This window comes from Ambystoma mexicanum, chromosome 2p (assembly GCF_040938575.1).
Source record: "Ambystoma mexicanum isolate Mex_15411 chromosome 2p, UKY_AmexF1_1, whole genome shotgun sequence".
Taxonomy (NCBI): Eukaryota; Metazoa; Chordata; class Amphibia; order Caudata; family Ambystomatidae; genus Ambystoma; species Ambystoma mexicanum.
Genome location: NC_090923.1, coordinates 1,064,889,392 through 1,064,914,799, shown reverse-complemented (window position 1 = coordinate 1,064,914,799; position 25,408 = coordinate 1,064,889,392). Strand labels below are relative to the sequence as shown.

Below are 25,408 nucleotides of genomic sequence, written 5' to 3'. Positions count from 1 at the left end.
AGGCGGTAATTACGGTACCGCAAATTGCGGTACCGTAATTACCTTCTAGGTCCCTTTGCGGGTCCCGTCCTTAACGGCTGGTAAAACCAGCCGTTAAGGTAGGGTCCCACAAAGGGACCTCGTAGTAAGGCGGTAAGGGTTTACCGCCACTGGTACCCTTACCGGTACCGGTAAACCCTTACCGCCGTCCGTGTAATGAGGCCCATAGTCATTGTGATTAGAATGAAAAACCTGGATCCAACAGGAACAGCATTAGCGGAAGCCAATGAATAATTATTGTTGTCAAACATACACATCTTCATAAAACCAGAAAACAGAGAGATCTGTGTTTCTTAATGTATAGCTATTTAGTCATAATGCATTAATAGTGCATTTTCTTTACCTAGTGAGTTTGTATTCAGAATAATCCCTGAAGAAGCCATTCCAACCAGGAAGCGGAAAACACAGAAGCAAATGAAGCAGGTCCCGGAGATTGCCATCTGCAGGTAGGTCCAGATTAATAGCGCCCTTCGCCCATATCTAAATCAGAAGAGAACCAAGTTAATGCATGTGTACCCTTTTCTTTGTAAAGGAGGGTTAACAAATAGGCAAATGTGATTCTGAGAAGTGTCCCTCCTTTTTACTGGTAGATCCATTTGTTGCTCTTGCATTTTAGACTCATGTGATGTCCTTGGGACAGCCTACTGTGAATCTTAGTTTCCCAGCAAACAGCATTTTTTTGGAAGGATCCAGTGTGCTTTGCGAGAATGAGGTCACATGTTTCATCTCTTTCTATGGGCTTCCGTCCCGTTGACAGCCATCTGCTGTGCTTTGTTCCAGGCTCCCACCTATGCTATTGACGACTTGCTTCAAGTAATGCTTCGGTGTCAATAAGAGTTTTCCACATTGGACCGCATTCATTTGGCTTTCATTGTCCAAGCTCACTTGATTGCATAATGTGACCCCTGTTACTTTTTGATCTCTCAGTAAGTGCCAATTCTCTGTTATAGATTCACATGCTTAGTGATTATTCCCAGGAGTATACATCAGGGTCCCTGTGAATTACGCAGATCAGGGAATATATATACAAATAGAAAAACTCTTTGCAATCTGAGCAATTAGTTCCAAATACATCATTAATCAAAGAATTACACCTATGTGGGGACACAGCTCTCAACAGTTAGTAATCATCAAAAACATTTTATTGTCTGGACATTCTTTTTACAGCCGTCACATTGAAAAAGGTAGTATAAAACACATGATTATTCTGACATAGTTCTAAATACTGCACAACAAGAGCAACAACACACAGTCATAGAGAAACGTGTACAAAAAAGTGTACCTGTGCAATAAAAGTGCCTTTAGTGCTGTACAAAAATGCAATGTAAAACATTTGTATTCATAGCTAGCAGGGAAGGGAATCAAGGTTGATAGCCACCCATCTAGTCTAAAACAAATACTGAGATCTACATGCCAACTAAAACTAGGAAAACTAGTGATATTGGAGCTAATTTTGAATAACTCCAACCACTGGTAGAAGCATCAATCTACACACTCACAACCCTCGTGCTGGAGTATTAGTTTCGACCAAGAGCCAAAAAAGCCTTGTCTTGTTCAGGGCCAGATTTAAATACTACAAGAAGATGGAAAGAAACTTAATTAACTTTTGATAAAGCTGTATATATAAATAATGCTCAAGGAAACAGAATCATTTATTCATTTAAATGCAGTGAATACCCCTAGAGCACTCCATGTCAAGGTTCTGGCACTGTATCTCTTCTTATTTTCATATGCAATTCTATAAATGAAGAAGAGGAGGATAGGAGGGAAAATGAACTCCCTTTATGTTCAAAACAATACCACAAAGACTAAAAAAAGGACAAGGCACACAAGGGAGCAAGAGACTAGTGAGGAACTAAAGAACACACACAGGGACTGGGGGTGGGTAGCTGACCTGTAACCAACCCTTTCACGTTCACACACTGTGGAGACAGGTTAAGTATTTAGTTATTGTTATTTTTGTTACGGAAATGAATACACTCTATCTTGCCCTCCAACCATTCTTTCTGGTCCCATTTAGAGTTGCTAGACCCTAGATTGCGGCGGTGCTCCACTTATTTAGGGTGAGGGGACAGAAGGAAAGGCTTGTCCTAGCTAGTGTGCACAAAAGAGAAAACACTGCCAAATTGGCTGATTTTAAAAGCACCTTAGAGGCGTTAATTGGCCATGCCCCTATAGGTGTTGGAAGTCATACAAGGTTTTAGTAATTGCTATTAATAACCATGTTTAGCGACTGGCCACAATGTTAAAAAATAGAACTAAAAGCCAGGCTCCATGGTTAAAGAGCCCTAAGTGCACCATGTGCTGTGCACTGAGGTTCCCCTGATGTGGGCTCCTTAGTATTTGGGAGGCCACAGGAACCTTTATTCTTAGGCCGACCGGTTTCAGTGGTTTGTATGGATTATACCACTTTCTTCAGGGCTACGGCCCCCCTCTGGGCACTGTAATCAGGTTGAGATCACAATTTGCTTCTGCGTCTGTAGAGGGATGGAGCGGGGCAGGGGGAGGAGGGAGGAGATAACAATATCTTAGTTATATTGCTTTTAGGGCCTTGGTGTTCAATACTGTAGACTACCGGTGCTGTGGTGTTTTTCTTACACTTAATGCGCAGTGCCGCACTTCGCCTCAACTCCCCTAGGACATAGTTGCCTCTTAAAAATTCGGACTGTTTGGTAGTCCTCGTTACCTAAATGCATAGTAATATCACCAATAGGTAAAATGATATAGAGGGCATTTTCATACTACATCATTCCTTGTTTACATATTTTATGTTATTTTGTGCAAAAAGGTACAGTGCAACTGCGTGTTTGCAGATGAACTGCAAGAATTGCTGTGCCTGTTTTATCTGAAGCGGAGATTGAGCTCCTAATTGCATACAGGTGTCTCAATAGAGGACTGTGGCCCTCATTACGACCCTGGCGGAGAACCATGGTGCAATTTGCACCATGGTCCATGGCGCTAAGCTGCCAACTCCGCCATGGTGGTTGGCGGACTTACCGCCCCATTCCGACCTTGGCGGGGCGGTAAGTCCCCAATCCCCATTTACCCTTCCCCATTCCCATTTTTGCCCCATAGGGTATAATGGGAGTGGGGAAGGCGTTAATTACGCCACCGTAAATTACGGTGGCGTAATTAACAACAAGTCCCGTAGCGCCATGGATTTTTCCGCCTGCAAAAAGCAGGCGTAAAAATCACCATGGCGCTACGGGAACTCGTACTCAGGCGGAAAGGTGCGCCATGGTTTACGCCGGCGTAAACCCCTTTCCGCCAGGGTCGTAATGAGGGCCTGTGTCTCTTACCTCTTATGCCGTCTAGTTTGCGCTCAGGCAGCAGTGTTATGAAGGTTGCTGGGGCTATTTGAACATATATAGTTCCACTGAATCCTCATATTCATTGTGCATGCGTGCAGCAAGACACTCTTACTCATTGCGCATGTGTGGATAGCAGGATTTGTTACTATCCAGACCGGGACCTCCATCTTGGAGGGTCCACGGTTTTGGCAAAAAGTTATGCATTCCTGCTAGTTTTTGGCTAGTGTGTCTAGCATGCTGTGCAACCGCCGTGAATCATCTGGATATTCTATCATATTGTACACAATTGTCATGAACATCTGATTTATTTCATTTCATTTCATGGTGTGCTTTATTTATTTTGACCCTGTTTTTTTTTTCTCAGGACACTGCAGCAATATTATTTAATGCTGGGTAAAGCGGCCATTCTCCAATAAGGGGATGTGTAATATCCCAACTAAATTGCTGAACTCCTTAATGTGTGCTCTTCGGGAAAACACCCAGGCATAAGCCAGGGTAGAGGGTGAAGGGAGGGTGCAGACGGGGTGAATAGCTGCCGGGAGGTGCGGGTCACATAATCTGAGTCAAAGAGTGTGATGCATCCCATTAGGCCATCTCAGTATACTCATAGGATTGCCAAAGTTTGCCAGCTTGTATTCTCGTTCAGGCCTTTCTTGTCAGTACCTAGGTGGAAGATCCATTGCTGTTCCCTTCTAAATCGGGGCGCATGCTGGTTACCGCCTTTTCATGGAATCAGGATCTTTTCCACAATGGTCCAAGTGAAATACGAGGGACCGTGGCCCTTCAGTACGAAATGCTCTACACCTGGGTGAACATCGGTCATGTATTAGAGGTGAAAAAATGACTGCTCCACTTGTAGAGCATTTTGTATGTGAGCCTCATCACGACCTCGGCGGTAACGCCGGCGGTATTAGCGCGGGGGCTATTAGCGCGACCGCCATAGCCCCCGGCGCTAATAGCGCGGGATCACGAGTTGGGTGGACTTGGAAGTCCCCATTCCCCATTGAGCCCATTCGGGAATGCCCCATTCCCTATTGGGCTCAATGGGGAAATTTCGCTATCATACCGCCGGCGGATTTCCCGCTGGCGGTATGAGTGCGAATTCTCGGCAGATTTCACACCAGCTCAGAGCTGGGTTGAAATCCGCCGAGGCCCTGATTCGGCGGGCCCTTAAATCCGGCGGTAATAGCGCTAATGCCGGATTTAAGGGTTACCGCCGAGGTCGTGATGAGGCCAGTGTGTGAACACTAATTAAGGACCAACATAAATCTCGGATTCAGAACAAAGTGATTACAGCACCTTTGGTGTCTCATGTCTGTGAATTTCAAGACACACCAGATGATTTGAAATGGTGTATAGTTGAGAAAATTGTGGTTGATAGTAGAGGGGGTTCTCTTGAACACTTATTAGCCAGAAGAGAACAACACTGGATTGCTCAGTTACAATCACATGTTGAGGGTTAAATGATCAGATTTACTGGACACCCCTAATTTGAATCCATTGTATTGCTCTATGTGTGATATAGGACATTACTACTTTGAAACTGTTTTCATACATTTTAAGCTGTGCATTTGTAGTTAAGAAAAGGGCGCCCTGAAAGCTGGCTCCTGATACACTACACAGCACTGTTAGGTATATGGAATGTTGATTGTGAAATATGGGATGTTTGTCACGTTTATAAATACCATGCAGAGAATGCGTTGTGTCTCCACACCAGATAAGGGTTTCCTGCAGTTTATTGAAACAAGCAGAAGCAACCCACAGCTCTGGTCCGCTTGGCACAACCACCAACTGACCAGTTATTCCCCGATAAAACATTCCACCCCCCACATTCCAGAACCCCCCCCAATATTCCAAATGCAAGGATGCCCAAGCAGCAGAGGGCAAACAATAAAACACATCTCCCTCCCTCAACTATATACAAATGGTTTCACATTTTTATGGTTTCTTTAAATTCTTTCACTTGAATTTGATAAATGCCACTCTAGCCAAATTCCAAACCTGACCTCCACACACTCTCACAGCCCCTCTTAACACCTCCACCACTTTCACTGGGAATGTCCCTTCTTCATCACTTAATCCACACCCAGTCTCCCACACACACACATCAAGTCTCTTCCATGCTCTCCTCTCATTCACCTTCCTTACCCACATATCTTTCTTTCTCTCCATCGAATGCCTCACCTGTTCTACAACACAAACAGTCTCTCGCGCCCTTCTAAGCCAGGCAAACGACACCTTGGTATTCGCCTTTCAACCCTCATCAGTTCCAAAGTACTCCCCCCTGTGGCAGAATGGGGAGCCATGCACGATGCGTACAACCTCTCCCTCACTGCAACATTTTTATAATTTCCACATACTTCTGCTGTTCTGATTGTGATTGCTTCCATCACGCACCTGTTGACTCTCTCCGCCGGGATGATAGATCTTATGCTTCATGCCACAACACCTCAAATACTCCTCAAAACACTCTGATACCCTTTACACGCCCAATATTATTGGAGAATACTTTGGGATACTGCTCAGCAACACTCGCAGCACTTCCCACATGCAGCACGTGTTCATTTGTTCATAGCCATTGGGATCAAGCCTAATGTGTAATCTTTTCTGCTCCCTCCATCCCCGCAGTGTTTTGTCCCTTTCTGTGACATAAATCTTCCCATTGGTTTGTCTGCCTTTAAAGTTTAGATTTGCAACAAAGTATCTGATGACATCAATTTTTCACAAATGATATCCACCGGGTTTGATGTAAGGAGGCATTAGCTCTCTTATCTGTCCACCCACCTCTCTCAGGAACACCTCCCGTGACATCAATGACATGTTTGCCCTGGAATCTGCCATCATTCTCACCAGCTTCCCGTTCACTTCAACTTCTGCGCACGGACTCTCACAGTCCTCATCAGCACATGTCACCACATTAACGAGAATCACCTCCGGCTGCTCCTCGTCCTCATCTCCCGAGGACTCCTGCCCTTCCTCTGTCACATACATTACTCTTCGACCTCCCCCAATCAAAAGGTTTTTGCACAAATTTGCATAATGGCCCCACCTTTTACACTTGGAACATGTGACCTTCCTCCTTAGACATGCCGAGGGCCCTGTGAAATGGTTGCCACATGCCCACCTAAAACATAATCGCTCTTCTGATTTCTGCCCTTTAAACCTGTCACTGTTGAGATCAGGGGTCTCTTGCACACTCCCCTTTTGTTTATTCTCCCTCCCTTTTGCAACCTCCCCCACCTTCAGAACTTAAGAAGAGGTTACTTTATTCTCCTTTTTTGCCAATTTACTCACACACGCCATGCAGTGCTCAACCTTTTTGGCAATATGTATGACCTCATCCAAACTGGGCTTATCTCTGTAGAATAGTACTAGTTTTGGGGTTAAAATGCATATACAATTTCAACAGGGCAGAGTGAAATTCGTTGGAAGCAGTCTCCTCACTTGACTGATCCAAATCTGGTCAAGTTTAATATATGCGCTGCCCTTCATAACCTAAAATATGCATTAATAATGACACGTTGCGATCAGTTCATATGGTGTTCCCACAAGGAGCGCTCACGTAGTGAAGAAATCCGTTCTTCCACTGAGCCCACTTGATCTTAAAAGCGCCTTGAAATGGGCATGAATGTGGAAGGACCAGGTACACCTGGCATTGCCATATTTCTCCGCTACACCAGGAGAAAAACAATATTTGAACTGTCACACTTGAGACCACTGTTTGCACTCACCAGTAGAAACACAATATGTCAATTGTCACACTTGTGACAAGTGTTTGCACAGTCCCTTTTTCTATCTTCCCTTTTCTATTGGGTAAAGCTCCCTTTTATTGTCGAGGAGAAGTGAAGAAGATTAAACACCTTCTTGAAACGAGCACACTTTCACACTGCATACGTGCAGGGAGGTGATACATGCCCTTCGGTTTACCTCCGCCGCTACCTTCGTTCGGGCGGTCTGAGTTGCAGGAAGGGGCAGAAAGTGCTTTTCTCCACTCTGTACGCAGTGTGGAAACACCTCTTGCTCCAGCACCGCAGCACCCCGCTGTGAGCTCTCGCATCACTTCAGGATGGCTGCATTACCCAAAAGAGATATGGAACGTCACAGCATTCAGGTGGGGGTCACTGGCTCTAGGTTCACTTGTCACCAGTGAAATGAAGAGGCTCTCCACACCCGGTAAGGGTTTCTTGCAGTTTATTGAAACAAGTTAAGCAGCAGCAACCGCGAGCTCCGGTCAGCTTGGCACCAACCATCAAATGACCAGTTATTGCCAGATAAACAACATTCCAGAACCCCCCCAATATTCCAAACATGATGATGCCCAAGCAGCAGAAAGCGAACAATACAACAGTTATTTTCAATGGACACCACTTACACGATTACGCGGGTTGTGTGTTTGCCATGTTTCACGTAGCTAGTTTAAATATTGTTTTCACCATACATGGAGTTAATTTTCCCTCCTACAGCACCAACACACTGACGAGGGTGCTGTAGAGGTATTCACTGCAGTTAAGTCGATACATGATTCCCTTTTCTTAACGATTATTTAGATATACAGCTTTATCAAAGGCTAATTAAGTGTTTTCCATTATTGTATAGTATTTTAATCTGGCCCTGAAGAAGGCAAGACTTTTTTTCAGCTCTTCGTCAAAACTATTACTCCAGCACAGGGGTTGTGTGTGTAGATTGATGCTTCTACCAGTGCTTGGGGTTACTCAGAATTAGCTCTGATATAACTAGTTTTAATTGCCCTAGGGATCTCAGTATTTGCTTCAGACTAAATGGGTGTGCTATCAGCCTTGACGGCATTTCCCTGCTAACCGTGAATGCAAATGTTTTACATTGCATTTTTGAAAGCAATAGAGGCACCTTTATTGGAAAGTTGCACTTTTTTGTACATATGTTTGTCCATGAATGTTTGTGTTGTTGCTGTTGTTGTGTAGTATTTAGAAATGTCGAACTATGTGAGAATAATCATATGTATCTAAAGTACTTTTTCAATGTGAAGGCTATAAAAGAGAATTCCTGGCAAGAAAATGTTTTGATAGTCTATGGTTACTATGAAGGTGAATCATGATTACTAACTGCTGAGGGATGTGTCGCCATATAGGTGTAATTGTTTGATGAATTATGTCTGTGGAACTACATGTGTGAGCCAGGTGGCCCAGATTATGAAGAGTTTTTGTATTTGCATACTGATTATTCCGAGACATCGAGGTGGGAATCAGGCAGTGGGAAAATACTCAATTCACATAGCAAAGCATGAATGGCCTTGTCATTATATGTTTGAAAACATTGAGGTTTTTTCCTACATTCAACGGGGCTTGTTTTGCCCATGTTCCATCAGTCTTGCTGACCTAGATGCTCCACTTATATCACCTCACATCTCCCTTCATTATGTTGGAGTTTGACTTTGGTTCGATAAGGCAGAAAAATAAAATAAAAGGGCATCATCACGAGTTGGGCAGTATCCCAACAGGGACCGCTCAACATTATTTGTGTTACCGCCCTCCTATCCGGTGGTATTACCGCTGGATCACGGGTTGTGCAGTAAACGTTATTCACCATTTCCCATTGGGCCCAATGAACCCAATGGGGAATTTTCTGCACAATTACCTCCGGCGGCGGTATTACTGCATGGTTATTGCGCCAGAATTCAGCATTTTTCCATCGTGTTTAGCCCCAGCCCTGAGCTGGGGGTAAACACACCATACTCATGATTGGGTGGAACCTTAAATGGAGCAGTAACCCTATTACCACTGCATTTAAGGGCTACCACCCAACTCGTGATAATGGCAAAGTTTTTTTAAGCTCCTCAGAAAAAGTGATCAGAAAAAAATGTGTAAAGTGGATATGCACACTGATTGTGTCTACTGTTTGTATCGAGACCGTGATGTCCTGGATGTAAGATTTCTCCATCTTTTCATGTGATAACTCAAAGGAAATAGGCATGTGGTTCTTAAATGTAGAGTCTGAGCCGAAAGGAGCAAAGAGACCAAAAAAAGAACTCAAAGTGTCTGACCAATCTAAGGTAAAAGGTCATAAAAAGAAAACTGGGCTTCAAGAGTGCAACATCTCCTAGAAAATCTCGGCCAAATGAAGGTTTGGTGGATAAAGGCCATAAATCGCTTCACCGTCGGATGTTTCTCAATGTCAGTTGTTCCCAACGTCGAGCCTGCAATGTGTCATTATCAGTGCCTCACCATCAGTACCAACGTCGGGTTACGTGACGCCACATCCTTTGCCGGTAATTTGTTCTGTGTCGTGGTTGGTTACACCAACATCAAAAGTTGAGAAATTGAATGTTCCAATACCAATCAGAACCACGGATGTAGGATTAAGTGGTGCCTGTGGCAAACTCTTCAACTTCAGGATTGTTATTGTCAGTTACAATGTAGAGTAGGATGCCACTACCAAAGACAAAGGACAAGATATTGTCAGAAAAAATGCTGCAGAAGAAAGGAAAGACTGAACATAATTGAAAAGAGGTGGAGGAAAGGGCCAGGTTGATAGAAAAAGAAAAGATGATGCAAAGACAGCTGTACATGGAAAAAGTCAGGAAAAGCAAAAACTTCAGGAGAAGGGTAAGACAGATCCTTTGTTGTTAATTAAAGAGGAAACCATTGCATCAATGGATGCTCTTGTGGTAGGGTATGAGGAAAGGAAGTCTCATCCTCCCAAAAATGCAAAATCTAAAGTCATTGGGCCTCATTACGACCCTGGCGGTAAGGGGTTAACGCCAGCGTTAGCTGCGCCGACCCCTTACCACCAATTACGAGGTCCCCTAGCGCCATGGTGCTTTTAACACCTGCTTTTAGCAGGTGTTAAAATCCATGGCGCTAAGGGACCATGGAGTTAATTACGCCACCGTAATTTACGGTGGCGTAATTAACGCCTTCCCCACTCCCATTATGCCCTATGGGGCAAAAATGGGAATGGGGAAGGGTAAATGGGGATTGGGGACTTACCGCCCCGCCAAGGTCGGAATGGGGCGGTAAGTCCGCCAACCACCATGGCGTAAACGTAGTTTACGCCATGGTGGTAAAGTCACGGCCCAGGCGGTAACTTACCGCCTGGGTCGTAATGAGGCCCATTGACCTGGAAAGAGGTGAGATTTCATCTTGGGAGAAAGAGGAGGACGGAATTCCACGTAGAGAGTTTTCATGTGTTTACATTAAATAAATTCAGGCTTATGGAAGTTGGGCACCCGAAAATAAGACACGTATGGAAAGATGTGAGACCACACCAAGGAGCGTATTTTTGATATGACTATAGGTTTCCTAAGGATTTGACAATTCCGCAGCCTCAACAAAGTTCTCAATTTGAGGATTCAGTAGCTTACATTTCAGTCATGCAAAGGGTCAGTCATAGAAGCCTTTGGTCTACAGGTGGAGGATCGGATTAGGAAGCGTACCTCTTCGCTTTGGATCTTAGCCAAGGGAAAACGACCTTTGCAACCCCCATAGTCCCAAATGTATGCGTGACCGAAGAGAATTTCCAGGGTGTTGCCTTCAGTGTTACCTGTGCCTTTGGGGATGGAAAAGAAGTATAAGGTGAAGAATGATGCCCCAATGTGTCTCTGGGGTCTTACATCAACAGACTCTGCAGGAAGAGATATTTGTATCCACTTGCACTGACTCCATCATATAAACACTCAAAAAAGATAGAAAAGGTATCAACAGCATCTTCTCTGGCTATAAGAGTAGTTAATGCTGCTGTAATGTTTAAAAGATGTGACCGCTGGCGATTCGAGAAAATACCAATGTTTTGGAATTCCTCCCTGATGACAGACAGAAGGAGGTGAAAGATATCCTTAGAGATGGTAGTTTCCTACCTAAGCATGTGATGAGAGTGGCACTGAATGTGGCAGAAGAAGGGTTATGCCATTCTGTAATGGCCAGATATTACAAAGACTAGCATGACTCAGGAGTACTCATTTTAGGCCAGAAATCCAGGTGAAAGTGCTGGATTGCTCTTTCAATGGGAAAACCTTTTGGAAAATAGGTAATGGGTAAAAATGGACATAGAAACTGATAAAACCTGGGGATGATAATGCAATAACAATCACCTTTTTTTCTGGGGAAGAGGTAGACATGCTATTCTACACCCAAAAGCCACTACAAGTCATATCAGATGCATCTCTTAAGGCAGATACTCACAACATCAATCACCATGAATCCAACAATCACACGGAGCTCTGCAGAGACTGCGTCAAGGAGGAGCACACCAAAGGTTGTCCCAAAGTAGAAGAACTTGACTCTTTCATCTTCACCCTCTCAAGGTACCATCAGTGGGAAGATAAATATCCCATTTTGACTCCGAATGGGAATAGATTACATTGGAAAAAAAAGGGTTCTAAACATTGTACGTCAGGGTAATCTCTTGGAATTATTTGGAAAGCTTCCTCTTCGGGCACCTCAAAAGGACACCTGTGCAATTAAAGAATCTAAAAAAGAGGTTTATACCATGTGGTGGAGAGAGCACTATTGGTGGCAAACATAATCTGAGTATACTCTTGGTACTTCCTGGCAAAGAAACATACAAAAGACATGGGGCCTCATTCCGAGTTGGGCGGTAAGGGTTAACGGTCACTGGTAAGGACACCAGTGCCGTTAAACCCTTACCGCCCAATTGCAAGTTCCCTTTGCGGGACCCGCAAAGGACCAGGGCGCTAATAACGGGCCCTATGGGGGCTCAATGGGAATGGGGAATGGTTGGTTGAATGGGGATTTACCGGGTCCGCACAAGTCGGAATGTCCCGGTAAGTCCCCATTCAACCAAACCGGACCCGGTTTTGGAGGCAGCCATGGTGCTAATAGCACCATGGCTACCTACATACTCGGAATGAGGCCCATAATGTCAATCATGGACCTAATATATTTAAACAACTTAATAAAGACCATAACTTTCAGAATGCTAAAGTTGGCCAACATAATGTTGCTTTTGGAAGTAGGTGATTTCCTGTGTTCATTAGATCTTCAAGCCACATATTTTCATGTCCCAAGTCAAGATGCCTATGGAAATATCTCTGGTTTGTCATTGGGATGCAGCATTGGCAATCCCCAATTCTTTTAGCGGCTTAATGAAGGAGGGAGGGGTTGCACCTATACCACTTTCTTGATGATTGGCCTGTTCAGTATCGCAGCAAAGTGTGTATCAGGGAAGCAGAAAGACTAGCACTTCAGTTACTTCAAGAGTAACATTTTACAGTAAACAGCAAGAAATCAAGATTTCAGCTAGAGAATTAGACAGAGTTTCTAGGATTGAAATTAGGTAAGAAAAGCAATCTGGTACTACCTGCAGAATGCAGGGTGATAGAGGTAATGGACAAGTTATCCAGGATATGTAGCAAGGTAAGGATTTCAGTCAGGAAATGTAAGATTTTGGTCTTATATAATCATGATTTTTATTAATTGTCTTCTGCATGCTAAGAAATAGGGTATTAAAGGACAAGCTATGCCTGCAGTGGCACCAAGTGTCAGGAGACAGAGAGAGACTACCACATCCAAATAACAGAAAGGATGAAAACTGCTTGGCAATGGTGGACAAAAATCAGCAACTTGGCAAGGGGTATATCCTAATGGAGACCAGAAGTGGACATTTCCTTGGTGATGGATGCCTTCTTGGAATGCCAGATTTTCAAACCAGAGGCCTGTAGTAAAACACATACAAATGATTGCTTATCACTGTGCTAGAATTGAGAACCATCACATTTACTTTGCCAGCCTCTCAGCGGAAGTCGTTGGACAGGTACATACTAATAAATACATATGGCACAATGAGCTTGTATTATACATATGTCATAATCTGTGCTGGGGCCTGATTATGGCTATGTGTGTTATGATGGTGTGGTGATGTCACTGACATTCTATGTGGAGTGTTGGTGTGGTGATATCACTGACATTCTATGTGGAGTGTTGTTGGATGTTTGGAGTGATGGGTTCTACTGGTGTCAGTTGGACCTAATGTGCTGGGCTGGATGGGTGTCCCAGTGCTTTCTCTACTTGCTAAGTAGAGAAATAATCCTACATGTAAACTACTTACCTTCTGGTGTTCCAGTTATGTGAAGGAGGCTTAGTTTACCTCACTGGCGACGAGGATGGTTCCTGTGCTGCTGGGAAGGGGCAGCAGGTCAGAAGCACTGCCTTCCTGGGAGACATCTGTCCAGCATTAGGAGGCTGCAGGCCAGGCGGTGCAGCGGAGGTATGGTTCAGGATCCGGGTCGGGGATCCTGAGAGGCCAGCCGTTGGCAGCCAGAGGTTATGCTCTATCCTGAGAGGAAGTGCAGGAGCAGCGGAGGCCCGTGTCAGGGTCCAGGACGGGGGCCCTGAGGAATGTCAGGTACAGCACATTTCAGGAGAAACTAATATTGGAGATCCGGTTCGGGGTCCAAGGCGTGGATTCCAAGCATGTGGCTGTTACCAGTCTGCAATCTGGGCGTTTTTTCAAAGCAGCAGAGGGGCCCAAGAAAGGCGGCCCTCCGGGTTCGGAGGAAGTGTGGGATTGTCCCGTGGTGGAGACTGTAGCGAGGTGCTGGCTGCAATTCTGTGCGCGTCGGGTTTGGCACAGGCAGGAAGTGGAGGCGGCCAGGAGGAGGATCGCCAGGTTGACTGATCAGCGTTTAGCCAGGAGTGATCCGCTGCTGCCAGGTGTGATGGCGGTTGGCAGCGGGCATGGGTCCAGTGAAGATACTGGCACCCTGTTAACATACAGCCGGAGCGGATATTTGGTTTTGGTGAATGCAAGTAAAAGAATGAGAATACGCTGCATTGTAGATGACTTACAGCATGGGGAAGTGTTGTGCATTATGATTGGCGGAGGGGTGAAGCCAGTCGGCGATGTTGTTCTCTTGGTGCCGGGAGCATGTATGATGACGTTGCTGGAATGCAACGTTGAACGTGGCAGTAACGTTCTTTTGAAGAGCAATGTTTCATTGGGAAGCATCAGCAGCTCTGGTACGTGCAGCTGCGCGTAATAGAACAGAAATGGATGACAGTGTATGCCGCCAGTGAGGTTTCGGAGCTACATGGGGCATATGCTATGGTAGCAGGGCCCATAGCAAGTGCCGGTGGATGTGACGAAAAACATGTTTGTTTTTATCGTGAAACGCGCATCAATGAGAACAGAATATCTTCCTGGTTAGCGGAAAAGCGTGTAGAGGCGATAAGAATGGAGGACATTGGTTACAGGTTCACCTGGGAAGTGTGGCAAGGACGGCGTGGCAAGTGCCGTGGTGTGGCAGGACGCAAGAGGGAGCTCGATCCTGACTTGTGGGGGCTCCCCATGAGGGCGGCGTTAAAGGAGTTCGAGATCTAACCTTAGGTAGGTGTTGGGGGGAAGCCGGTGTTGTGATAATGCTATTGTGTATGTGTAGTGGCCTTGGGGTTAGGTGTATTATGGGTTGATCCTGGGTCAATGTTAGGAGTTAAGGCCTGTGTATATACTGTTGTTGTGTTTATGTGGTGGCCTGCTGTGTAGGTCATCTCCTCTGGTTTTGCAGTATGGACTCGTGGATGGGGTCCATGGGCAGAGTTTTAATGTTACATTTTTTTTTTCATTTGCAGGTGGGGTTGACTTGGACAGGTGGGTGTGGGAATAGCACAGGGACTTAAGCGCCATGTTATTTTACTTGTCCTGCACGTATTGGCTTTGCATTTTGTGGTCATGTCAGCGCAATAGGACTTTAGCGCCATGTTATCTGCATTGGTTTTGCATTTATTTGCTGAACTTTTCATGGACATGTTGGGGTTGGCGCAGGGACTTTGGCGCCATGGTCTTTATCTGGTTGGGTTTTGCGGGGTTGTATATATTGTCCTGTAATGTTCATGTTTGTTCGTAGAGGTATGTCCCCTGGTCATATTTTTGGGGTGCTGTTAGGGTGTTTTAAAGGTCAGTGAGGTGCTGTCTGGTCATGTTAAGGGGCAGTGAGGTGCTGTCTGGTCATTTTAGGGGACAGCGAGGTGCTGTCTGGCGTTTTAAGGGGCAGTGAGGTGCTGTCTGGCGGGCAGTTAAGTACCGCCTGGTCAGGTTAAGGGGCGGATGTGTATTCTATATGTTGGGGTTAAGGGGCAGTGTGGTGTAAGGGGCTGTTCAATGCTGCTCATGTTTTGGGGTTAAGGGGCAGTGAGGTGCTGTCTGATCATGTTAAGGGGCAGTGAGGTGCTGTCTGGCCATTTTAGGGGACAGCGAGGTGCTGTCTGGCGTTTTAAGGGGCAGTGAGGTGCTGTCTGGCGGGCAGTTAAGTACCGCCTGGTCAGGTTAAGGGGCGGATGTGTATTCTATATGTTGGGGTTAAGGGGCAGTGTGGTGTAAGGGGCTGTTCAATGCTGCTCATGTTTTGGGGTTAAGGGGCAGTGTGGTGCTGCTTATATGCTGTGGTTAAGGGGCAGTGAGGTGCTGTCCATGTTGTAGTTTTATGGGGTAGTGAGGTGCTGTTGTTTCAGGAGGTGCAATGTGGTGATGTTCAGTCGTTAAGGGCAGTGAGGTGCTGTTGTTGATTTAAAGGTTGTGAGGTGCTGTTTGTTTATTATGAGGGGTAGCGAGGTGTAGGTGGTGCCAGGTTGGTGATGTGGTACGTAGGGAGAGTGGTACATTGGGGCAGCGAGGTGCTCCCTGGGATTTTCCTAAAGGGGTATTGAGATGTTGCCTGTGGTGTTAAGGGGTAGTGGGGTGCTGCCTGGGATTTTAGAGGTTTTGTGAGGACCTGCTGTCTAGTTGTTTTAGGAAGGGCGGTTAGGTGCTGCGTGTTCCAGGAGGTACTGTGAGGTGCTGTGGTTGCAGGAGGGGAAGCAAGGTATTGTTGTTAATCTAAGGGCAGTGAGGTGCTGTCTATGTTTTGGTTAAGGGGCAAAGGGTGCTGTTTGGTGGTTTTAAGGGGCAGTGAGGTGTTGTCTGGTGGTTTTAAGGGGCAGTGAGGTGCTGTCTGGTGGTTTCAAGGGGTGGTCATTTTAAGGGGCAGTGTGATGCTGTCTATGTTTTGGTTAAGGGACAGTTAGGTGCTGTCTGGTTATTTTAAGGGGCAGTTAGGTGCTATCTGGTGGGCAGTCAGGTGCTGTCTGGTGGTTTCAAGGGGCACTTAGGTGTTGTCTGGTGGGCAGTGAGGTGCTGTGTAGTCATGTTAAGGGGCAGTGAGGTGCTGTCTGATGGTTGTAAGGGACAGTGAGGTGCTGTCTGGTGGTTAAGGGGCAGTTGGTGCTGTCTATATTTTGGGTAAGTGGCAGTGAGGTGCTGTTTAGTGCTGCTCTTGTTTCGGGTTAAGGGGCAGTGTGGTGCTGTCTGGTGATTTTAAGGGGCAGTGAGGTGCTGTTTAGTGCTGCTCTTGTTTCGGGTTAAGGGGCATTGTGGTGCTGTCTGGTGATTTTAAGGGGCAGTGAGGTGCTGTTTAGTGCTGCTCTTGTTTCGGGTTAAGGGGCAGTGTGGTGTAAGGGGCTGTGAGGTGTTGTCTGGTTGTTTCGAGGGGCAATGAGGAGCTGTCTGGTGGTTTCAAGGGGTGGTCATTTTAAGGGGCAGTGTGGTGCTGTCTATGTTTTTAAAAAAATATTTTTTATTGGTTTAGAAACACAATAAAAATACATTTCCCTATGTTTTGGTTAAGGGGCAGTTAGGTGCTGTCTGGTGGTTAAGGGGCAGTGAGGTGCTGTCTGACGGTTGTAAGGGGCAGTTAGGTGCTGTCTGGTGATTAAGGGGCAGTTGGTGATGCCTATGTTTTGGTTAAGGCACAGTTACGTGCTGTCTGGTCATTTTAACGTGCAGTTAGGCGCTGTCTGGTGGGCAGTGAGGTGCTGTCTGGTGGTTTCAAGAGGCAGTGAGGTGCTGTTTAGTGCTGCTCATGTTTTGAGTTAAGGGGCAGTTGGTGCTGTCCATGTCTTAGTTAAGGGGCAGTTAGGTGCTGTCTGGTTATGTTAAGGGGCAGTGAGGTGCTGTTGAATGCTGCTCTTGTTTCGGGTTAAGGGGCAGCGTGGTGCTGTCTGGTAGTTTCAAGGGGCAGTGAGGGGTTGTCTGGTGGTTTCAAGGGGCAGTTAGGTGCTGTCTGGTGGTTAAGGGGCAGTGAGGTGCTGTCTGACGGTTGTAAGGGGCAGTTAGGTGCTGTCTGGTGATTAAGGGGCAGTTGGTGATGCCTATGTTTTGGTTAAGGCACAGTTACGTGCTGTCTGGTCATTTTAAGGGGCAGTTAGGCGCTGTCTGGCGGGCAGTGAGGTGCTGTCTGGTGGTTTCAAGAGGCAGTGAGGTGCTGTTTAGTGCTGCTCATGTTTTGAGTTAAGGGGCAGTTGGTGCTGTCCATGTCTTAGTTAAGGGGCAGTTAGGTGCTGTCTGGTTATGTTAAGGGGCAGTGAGGTGCTGTTGAATGCTGCTCTTGTTTCGGGTTAAAGGGCAGCGTGGTGCTGTCTGGTAGTTTCAAGGGGCAGTGAGGGGTTGTCTGGTGGTTTCAAGGGGCAGTTAGGTGCTGTCTGGTGGGCAGCGAGGTGCTGTGTGGTCCTTGTAAGGGGCAGTAAGGTGCTGTTTAGTGCTGCTCTTGTTTCAGGTTAAGGGGCAGTGTGGTGCTGTCTGGTAGTTTCAAGGGGCAGTGAGGTGCTGTTTGTTCATTTAGGGGCAGTGTGATGCTGTCTATATTTATGGTTAAGGTGCAGTTAGGTGCTCTCATGTCATAAGTAAGTTATGGGGATAGCATGCGGTTGTGAGGTCTGGTGGTAGGATCAGAGTTTTGCTGATGTTTTTGAGCGGGACACAGATATGGTGCCCACATGTCTGTGTGGGGATTAGAAGGCGAGTGGGTTAGTTTGGTTGTGGTGTATGGGGTCTCCACCGGGGAAGGATGCATTGTTTTGTTTGGTTTCTTCTATTGTGTTGTTCTTCAGCGGGTTAGTAGCTGAGTGGGTGTTCAGGCTTTGGGGAAGGCCTGTGGTTTGGGTTTTTAGTTTTTTGTGTTTTGCATTTAAGATCCTGGATAGATTTTGTGTGAATTGGTATTGGGTATTGGCTTAGTTGGGAGGTGTTTCTGAGCTGGTTTTATCCATGTATACTTGACTTTTCTTGTAATATGGCATGTGTGATGGGTCCCTATTTTGGGTGTAGTGTTGTGTCATTGGAAGGGAGGGAGATGTGTCATAATCTGTGCTGGGGCCTGATTATGGCTATGTGTGTTATGATGGTGTGGTGATGTCACTGACATTCTATGTGGAGTGTTGTTGGATGTTTGGAGTGATGGGTTCTACTGGTGTAAGTTGGACCTAATGTGCTGGGCTGGATGGGTGTCCCAGTGCTTTCTCTACTTGCTAACTAGAGAAATAAACCTACATGTAAACTACTTACCTTCTGGTGTTCCAGTTATGTGAAGGAGGCTTAGTTTACCTCAACATACAAGCAAGAAGGTACAAGGTCTCCCCATTTATCCAAAGAAGCACAAAGTGTGCTGCCACACAATATGCTTATTTGCAAGTGGCAGATCTTTGAGGTGTGTAATGAGGATTGTAGCCAACTACAGAGCATAAATAACCAATGCAACATACTTCATACTTCAAGAAGTAGAAGAGTTTCTGAATATGGTCTTTTAACAGAAATGTAAATCCAGAAATGTGTAAACCAGGCTAAGATATATCTTTTCTGATGCACTTAGCAAAATCAGAATGGCACCCTCATCAGTTAAAGTACACTTAGCAGCAATCTCACGTTATGAATGATAGAATGATGAAGATACCCCCCTTCTCAATTTCTCCTGTCAAAGGCTTTATGAGAAGTTTGATAATAGAGTTTCCTACAGTAAAGCTGCAGATACCAACATGGGAGTTACGCATAGTTCTTTCCAGGCTCATTTTCCTAACATGTACAAGGATGGCTATGACCTCTGTTAGAAGGGTTAGTGAAACACAAGCATTCACAGGTGTGGAGCCTTGAAATCATTTCCTGACAAGGTGGTGCTAAGAACACATCCAAAGTTCCTTCCTTAGATGATATCAGAGATTCACTTTAAAAAAAAAGAAATGTATTACCCTTACGATAGCATTTTTATTTTCACAATAGCAATTAAGAACAAAAACAGTAGCAATAAATTCAATCCACACATATCCAATCAAAGTCAAAACATCGTAACCAATTCATCACAAACCAGCTCTAAATATCATATATAAGAAAAAGAACAAAGGTGGATGAAGGGGAAAAAAGAGAAAGAAAAAGAAAAGGAAGAAAGGAAAAAGAGAGAAAATTAAGGAGCCAAGGACTGAAGATTTCAATTGCAAGAAACTATACAACAGACACAAGAATATTACAAAACCATCACATAAACTGTAGGTAATCTTACATAACGGCAATATTCAGAGGTAAGGATATATTATCCCAGATCAAAGTTCAGAATCATCCATAGGCATCAAGAAAGCAGCTCCAAATGTCCCAAAATTTGCCAATGTCACCAGTGAGTTTGTAAATGGCTTTTTCATATGTCGAAACAGTAAGAAGCTCCTCCACCCAATCATCAATGTTAAAAGAATTACTTGATTTCCAGGACCTCAATATGAATTTTTTAGCAACCATGCATGCGCGCAGCAACCAAACTTTCTTACCAAAGTCCATTTCATCCAGCAAAGAGTCATCGCCAAAAATCAGTAATGAAGCATTCATGGGGATTGTGATGTTTAAGACCAAACTCAATCTCTCACAAACCTTTTCCCAGAACTGCATTGTCTTGGGACAGGACCAAGTCAAGTGACTGAGAGATCCTCTTGAGCACTTACACTTCCAGCAAAGATTGTTGTCCAAAGGTTGTCTCCTGAATAGCTTCTCCAGAGTCCAATAGGCCCTAAACAGCAATTTTGTTTGGGAATCTCTAAGGCCCCAATCCAAACTCACTAGACAAGTGTTCTCACAGCACCTCCGCCAACATCTGAAACTCACATCTTCCCCTAATTCCTCTGCCCAAATTGCTGGTAATCTCGGATCACCTTTCCGAGTAGCTTTTACGATTCCATACATGGTAGAAGCAGGGTGTGATGCGCTAAATCATATCTTTAGAGCTGCCCAGGTGGGACTCTGAACAGTCAATTGTGGTGTCTCAGCACAAGCCGAAATAATAAGTTTCAATTTCCTATATTCAGCAAACGAGCATCCCGCCATATCATATATCTGGCCAAGCTGAGTGTACGTCAACCAACTGCCTCCCGCAAACAAATCTCCAATGTATTTTATGCCAGCCACAAACCATTCTGTCCAAAACAGGGTCGTACCCTGATACTTCAAGGCTGGATTATTCCATATGGAGGCATCTGGGTGCAAATAGGGATTAGCACTCACACGGTTCGAGAGCTCATACCAGCAGTCTTGCAAGAACGAAGTTAGTGCACTGACCTTTTTTGATTTACTCCTCTGAGTAGTTAGCAGCGCTTTTGGGTCCAACTGGGAAACTGCACTGCACTCCCAAGATAAGAGGTCAGAATGTTCAGACTGTACAACGTCAGAGTCAGCAATTCTGCACAAGTGTCGAGTGGAGAACGATAAATGATAGTCTAAGAAATTACGCAAGTTCATTCCCCCCCCCCAATTTTAACGGAAGTTGAAGTTTCCAAATTGCGAGCCTCAGAGGCTTCCCATTCCATATAAAGTTCTGCATAATCTGATTGACCTCTTTAAAAATACTTCCCGGTATCTTAATAAGGAGCATGTTTAAAAAGTAATTTAACCGAGATGCCAGGTTAATTTTTAAACAGTTGATTCTGCCCCAGGTCGATAACTTCAAAAGACTCCACCGTACCAAATCTGATTTGAGATTCGGGAGGATCCATGCAAAATTTATGGCTGGTAATTTCACTATGTCTGCCCCAATCCATATGCCAAGATATTTCAACTTTTCAGAACACCACCTGAATTGAAATTTAGCACAGGTATGCCGTTGACACAAAACATTGACCGGTAGGATCTCGGATTTACCCCAATTAATCTTATATCCTTATATCAAGGAGAAGGAATGAATATCTTGCATCAAGTAAGAAATACCTGCAGCAGGGTCCTGAAGGGCAATCAATAAATCGTCTGCATACAACCAAACCAAGTTATTCCGACCATTTCCAATTATAGGCTGACGGTGTGCATCCGCCCGCAAGCTTACAGCAAGTGGTTCCATAGACAGAATAAACAGGAGAGGTGAAAGCGGGCAACCCTGCCTTGTACCACGATGAAGTTCAAAAGTATCAGAAATAAGTCCATTCGTCAGCACACTCGCAGAAGGGTTGTTGTACAACAGCTTAACCCAACGTTGGAATTCTTGCCCAAAGTTCATTTTCCCCAGGCATGCGAACAAAAAGTTCCACTCAACCCGATCAAATGCCTTTTCAGCTTCTAGCGAGATGACTGCACTGGCAATAGGTTGGTTACTTCCCTTCTCAATGGTCAACAGCAGGCATCTCATGTTGTCCGCCACCGCCCTGCCAGAGACAAAACCTACTTGGATCTCATGTATCAGAGTTGGAATGACCCTACCCAGTCGAACAGCCAGGATTTTTGCCAATATTTTGCAGTCGCCGTTTATCAGACTGATCGGCCGATAATTTTCGCACCTGGTAGCAGATCTGTTCTTTTTTTTTCTGTCTCATTGTATCAGGTAGTGAACCAGATTCAAAGGCATCATTAAAAACATCACACAAAAGCTGTAGTGCAGAATCGGGGAGGGCTTTATAAAATTCATTAGGTAGTCCATCAATGCCAGGCAATTTACCTACAGATAGTCTCGAAATCGCGTGTTGAATATCATCCACTTCCACCTTCCCCTCCAGACTTGCCGCCTCATCTGTTGTCAGACGAGAGAGAACATGCGAGTCAAGGAAGTTTTCAATGTCCACTTTTTCACAGGCTAGTTCAGAGTTATAGAGTTTTTCATAGAAGTTACGGAATAAATTGTTAATATCTTTTTGCTGCGTCTCCAATGTGTTATTTAGACCTCTGATTGCGGTAATAAAGCGACCGCTTTCAGCTACCTTCAGCCTATGTGCAAGTAATTTCCCTGCTTTCTCACCATTCTCAAAGTAATTAATCTTTTGCCTGAACAGTGCATATTCATCTTGGCTAGAGATGAGTTTGTTTAGTTCATATTTAGCTTTTTTCAGTTCAGTTTTTGTGTTTTCATCTTAGCTTGCTGCAAATAGAACATCTAGGCGCTTTGCCTCAGAAGAGAGTCTATGAATTTCCTTTGTTCTCAATTTTCTGTCTTTGCCGGTTTTTGAAATCAGTACTCCCCGAGCAAAGCATTTTAGCGCTTCCCAGATTGTAGATAATTGAACATCGGCAAGTTTTATTAATTTGGATGAAGCTATCAATTTCCTCCGCCACCTCCTGTCTGACTTGGTCATTTTTCAGTATATAAGAATTAATTCTCCACCTTGATGATTTTACCAGAGAGTGCTGCAAGGACAATCGCAGTGAAACAGGTGCGTGATCTGACAGGGCAATGAGTCCAATAGCAGTATCATAGCAGCTCAAAGTCACCCGTCCAGATGTCAAGAAGATCGTTTACATTTATTTGATGTTCTAGTACAATCCCCATTTGAACGGTCCAATGCTAAATCCATCACCTGATTGAAATCTCCACCAATTATAATTAAGTCCATGTTGAAACTTTGAAGTAACTGAGCCACTTCGTGAAAGAATAAAGGATCATCTAAATTAGGTGCATATATATTACACAGGAGAATGTCCACACCTTGTATTCTCACCAAAACACAAATAACTCTTCCCTCTTTAACTCCTCTGCTTGCAATGACTAATAAAGGCAGTGTTTTTTAAATAAGTATTTGAAACACCTCTTTTGCTGGATGAGTGATTAGAAAAGAAAGTATCCCCTACCCATCCCCGCTTTCATTTTTCAGCCTCAGGATCTTCCAAATGCGTCTCTTGGAGGAAGGCAATATCGCATGAGTCTGAACGCAGATGAGACAATATTTTCGTCCTTTTCACCACATTATTGAGTCTGTTAACATTCCATGAGATGATATTCAGATGGTTCACAATTTTAGTGCCCATGGTACAGGTCATACTTAGGTATCACAGTCGAAGAACAGGACAGGGAGAAAGAACAGAAGAAAGAAAGGATAGAAGATAGAGCACATACCCCAATAGGGCATCAAGCCACCAGAGATATATCAGTAACAGTAACAGTTACAAGTAGATGGCGCACTGTACAGATGCAGCAGCAAGGCAACAAGCAGGAATAACGATACAAAAACGCACTAAACATCCAACAAGACACCAAACCCACATCTCCCATCCCCACCCTAAATTTACTCACAAAGCATACCCTAAGATGTAATTCCACAACACCCAAATGTAACAAAGCCAATATTCACTACACAAACAAAAATCTGGAGTAATAATTCTGGACATTAATACCACCGGAAACACCATCTTGGATCCACAACCAAAATTCCAGGAAAGGAAAGCTAATACGCTCATCCAGAAACAACCTACTCAATTACAAACATATACAGCATTCTAAATCTGCAATAATAAGGGTCACCTGATACCTTTACATTGCCTTCAGCAAATTCCGAATGGAAACTAACACAAACACAAAAATCCCCTAAGGAGCCAATCCACCCCCCATCAACGAGCATCACAGCACAAAACCCCTACAACAACCAAACAAAAAACCCCATCTGCATAGTTTAAAGGAACCACATTAATCGAAAGCACAACAAATTATTCCCATTCTCAACCTTTCATCACACGCATCCACTGCACTAACAAGCTATAACATATCTCCCCCCTACAATAGACCTGGAACCAAGCAAGTCATCTAGAATACTGAGAAAATTGCAAATTAAGCATAAAGTCTCAGCACTCAAAACGATGCCCACAATCGGTGACCAATCAATTGCCATTGTTAGTGCAAGGGGGCATCATCACAGGAGACCGTAATATACAAAGCATGGGGGTGACACACAAAAAACATATCTTTCCCACTATTTCCCTCTACTCTGGGCTTAAACCAATAAACATTCACACACTACTCAGTCTGCCCTCATAATGCTGCAAAGGAGCTCCATGCCATCATGCACAATTAGATCTGATGTTCACATTTAGCATATTTAAATTAACAACTTCAAGTATGCACCTGCCCTATCCTACCCTCCGCTGCACATTGACCTGCTGAACTTCATCTGAAAATGCATTCCCACTTGCGTACATGTCAGAAAAAACATGGGGGCAATACACAAAAAACATACCTTTAACGTGTCAGTCGGTCCCAACCCAGGTACAAGGATAAGCACTGAGAACCCCCCCAGAGGAAAAACAATACATACATAAACATACTACATCTGTGCCTCAAGAATCCATTTAAAAACACATAGCCAACAACCGATTCAGTATTAAAGTATTGAAGTTGTAATCCATAGGCAGCGTGCCTCCTCACATCCTGAAATACTGTCTCCGTGTCTTCTTACAACCAGCAGACACAGAAGCACAGAATCAGTGTCATACTATACGTGATCCAGGCATTGGGCTCACGAACGATAAATAATACATAGCTTCCAGTCAAGAAATACATTCAATACACTTAAGGTGAGCAGCGGGCATGGTGCATATCACATATCATGAACAAAATAGAGTTCCTATTGATGATAGAAACTCCCGTCTCCTGCACACCTTTAAATATTAGAATATATCCAAACAATTTTGTATCAATTTACTTGGTTTGTCACCATTAAGGTTTTTAAGACTTGGTGTTTGCACCATGATCATTTATACACTAGAAGTTCAATTTCCCAGATCCCTTCCAAGAATAAAGGAAATTTCAATTTCACTCAAGAATTAATTCAAAAAAGATTTTTTGCATAAGTATTTATATGTTTTCAAAATTTAAGGAGAAGTATTTAAAAGAAAAGTATTTTCATATATATATATATATATATATATATATATATATATATATATATATATATATATATATACACACAAGAGTTCATTTCACTTCTTTTTCAAAAGATAAACAATTTAAACAAATGAAACAAATGTTCAAGAGCTCTACGCGTTTCGAGAATTTAACTCTCTTCTTCAGGAGCAATAATTGATGAGTAAACAATTCG

At 44.2% G+C, this 25,408-nt stretch overlaps 1 protein-coding gene across 1 annotated transcript in view; it reads right to left on the bottom strand.

Annotated features, from left to right (window-relative positions):
• LOC138567843 (solute carrier family 22 member 6-A-like) overlaps positions 1-25,408 on the bottom strand; it is a gene marked incomplete at its 5' end in the record, with an annotated part of 223,258 nt that overhangs the window by 187,446 nt on the left and 10,404 nt on the right. Inside the window, one exon of the mRNA XM_069646335.1 lies at positions 383-519. Coding sequence (XP_069502436.1) covers positions 383-519 — 137 coding nt within the window. The remainder of the gene's footprint in view (positions 1-382; positions 520-25,408) is intronic.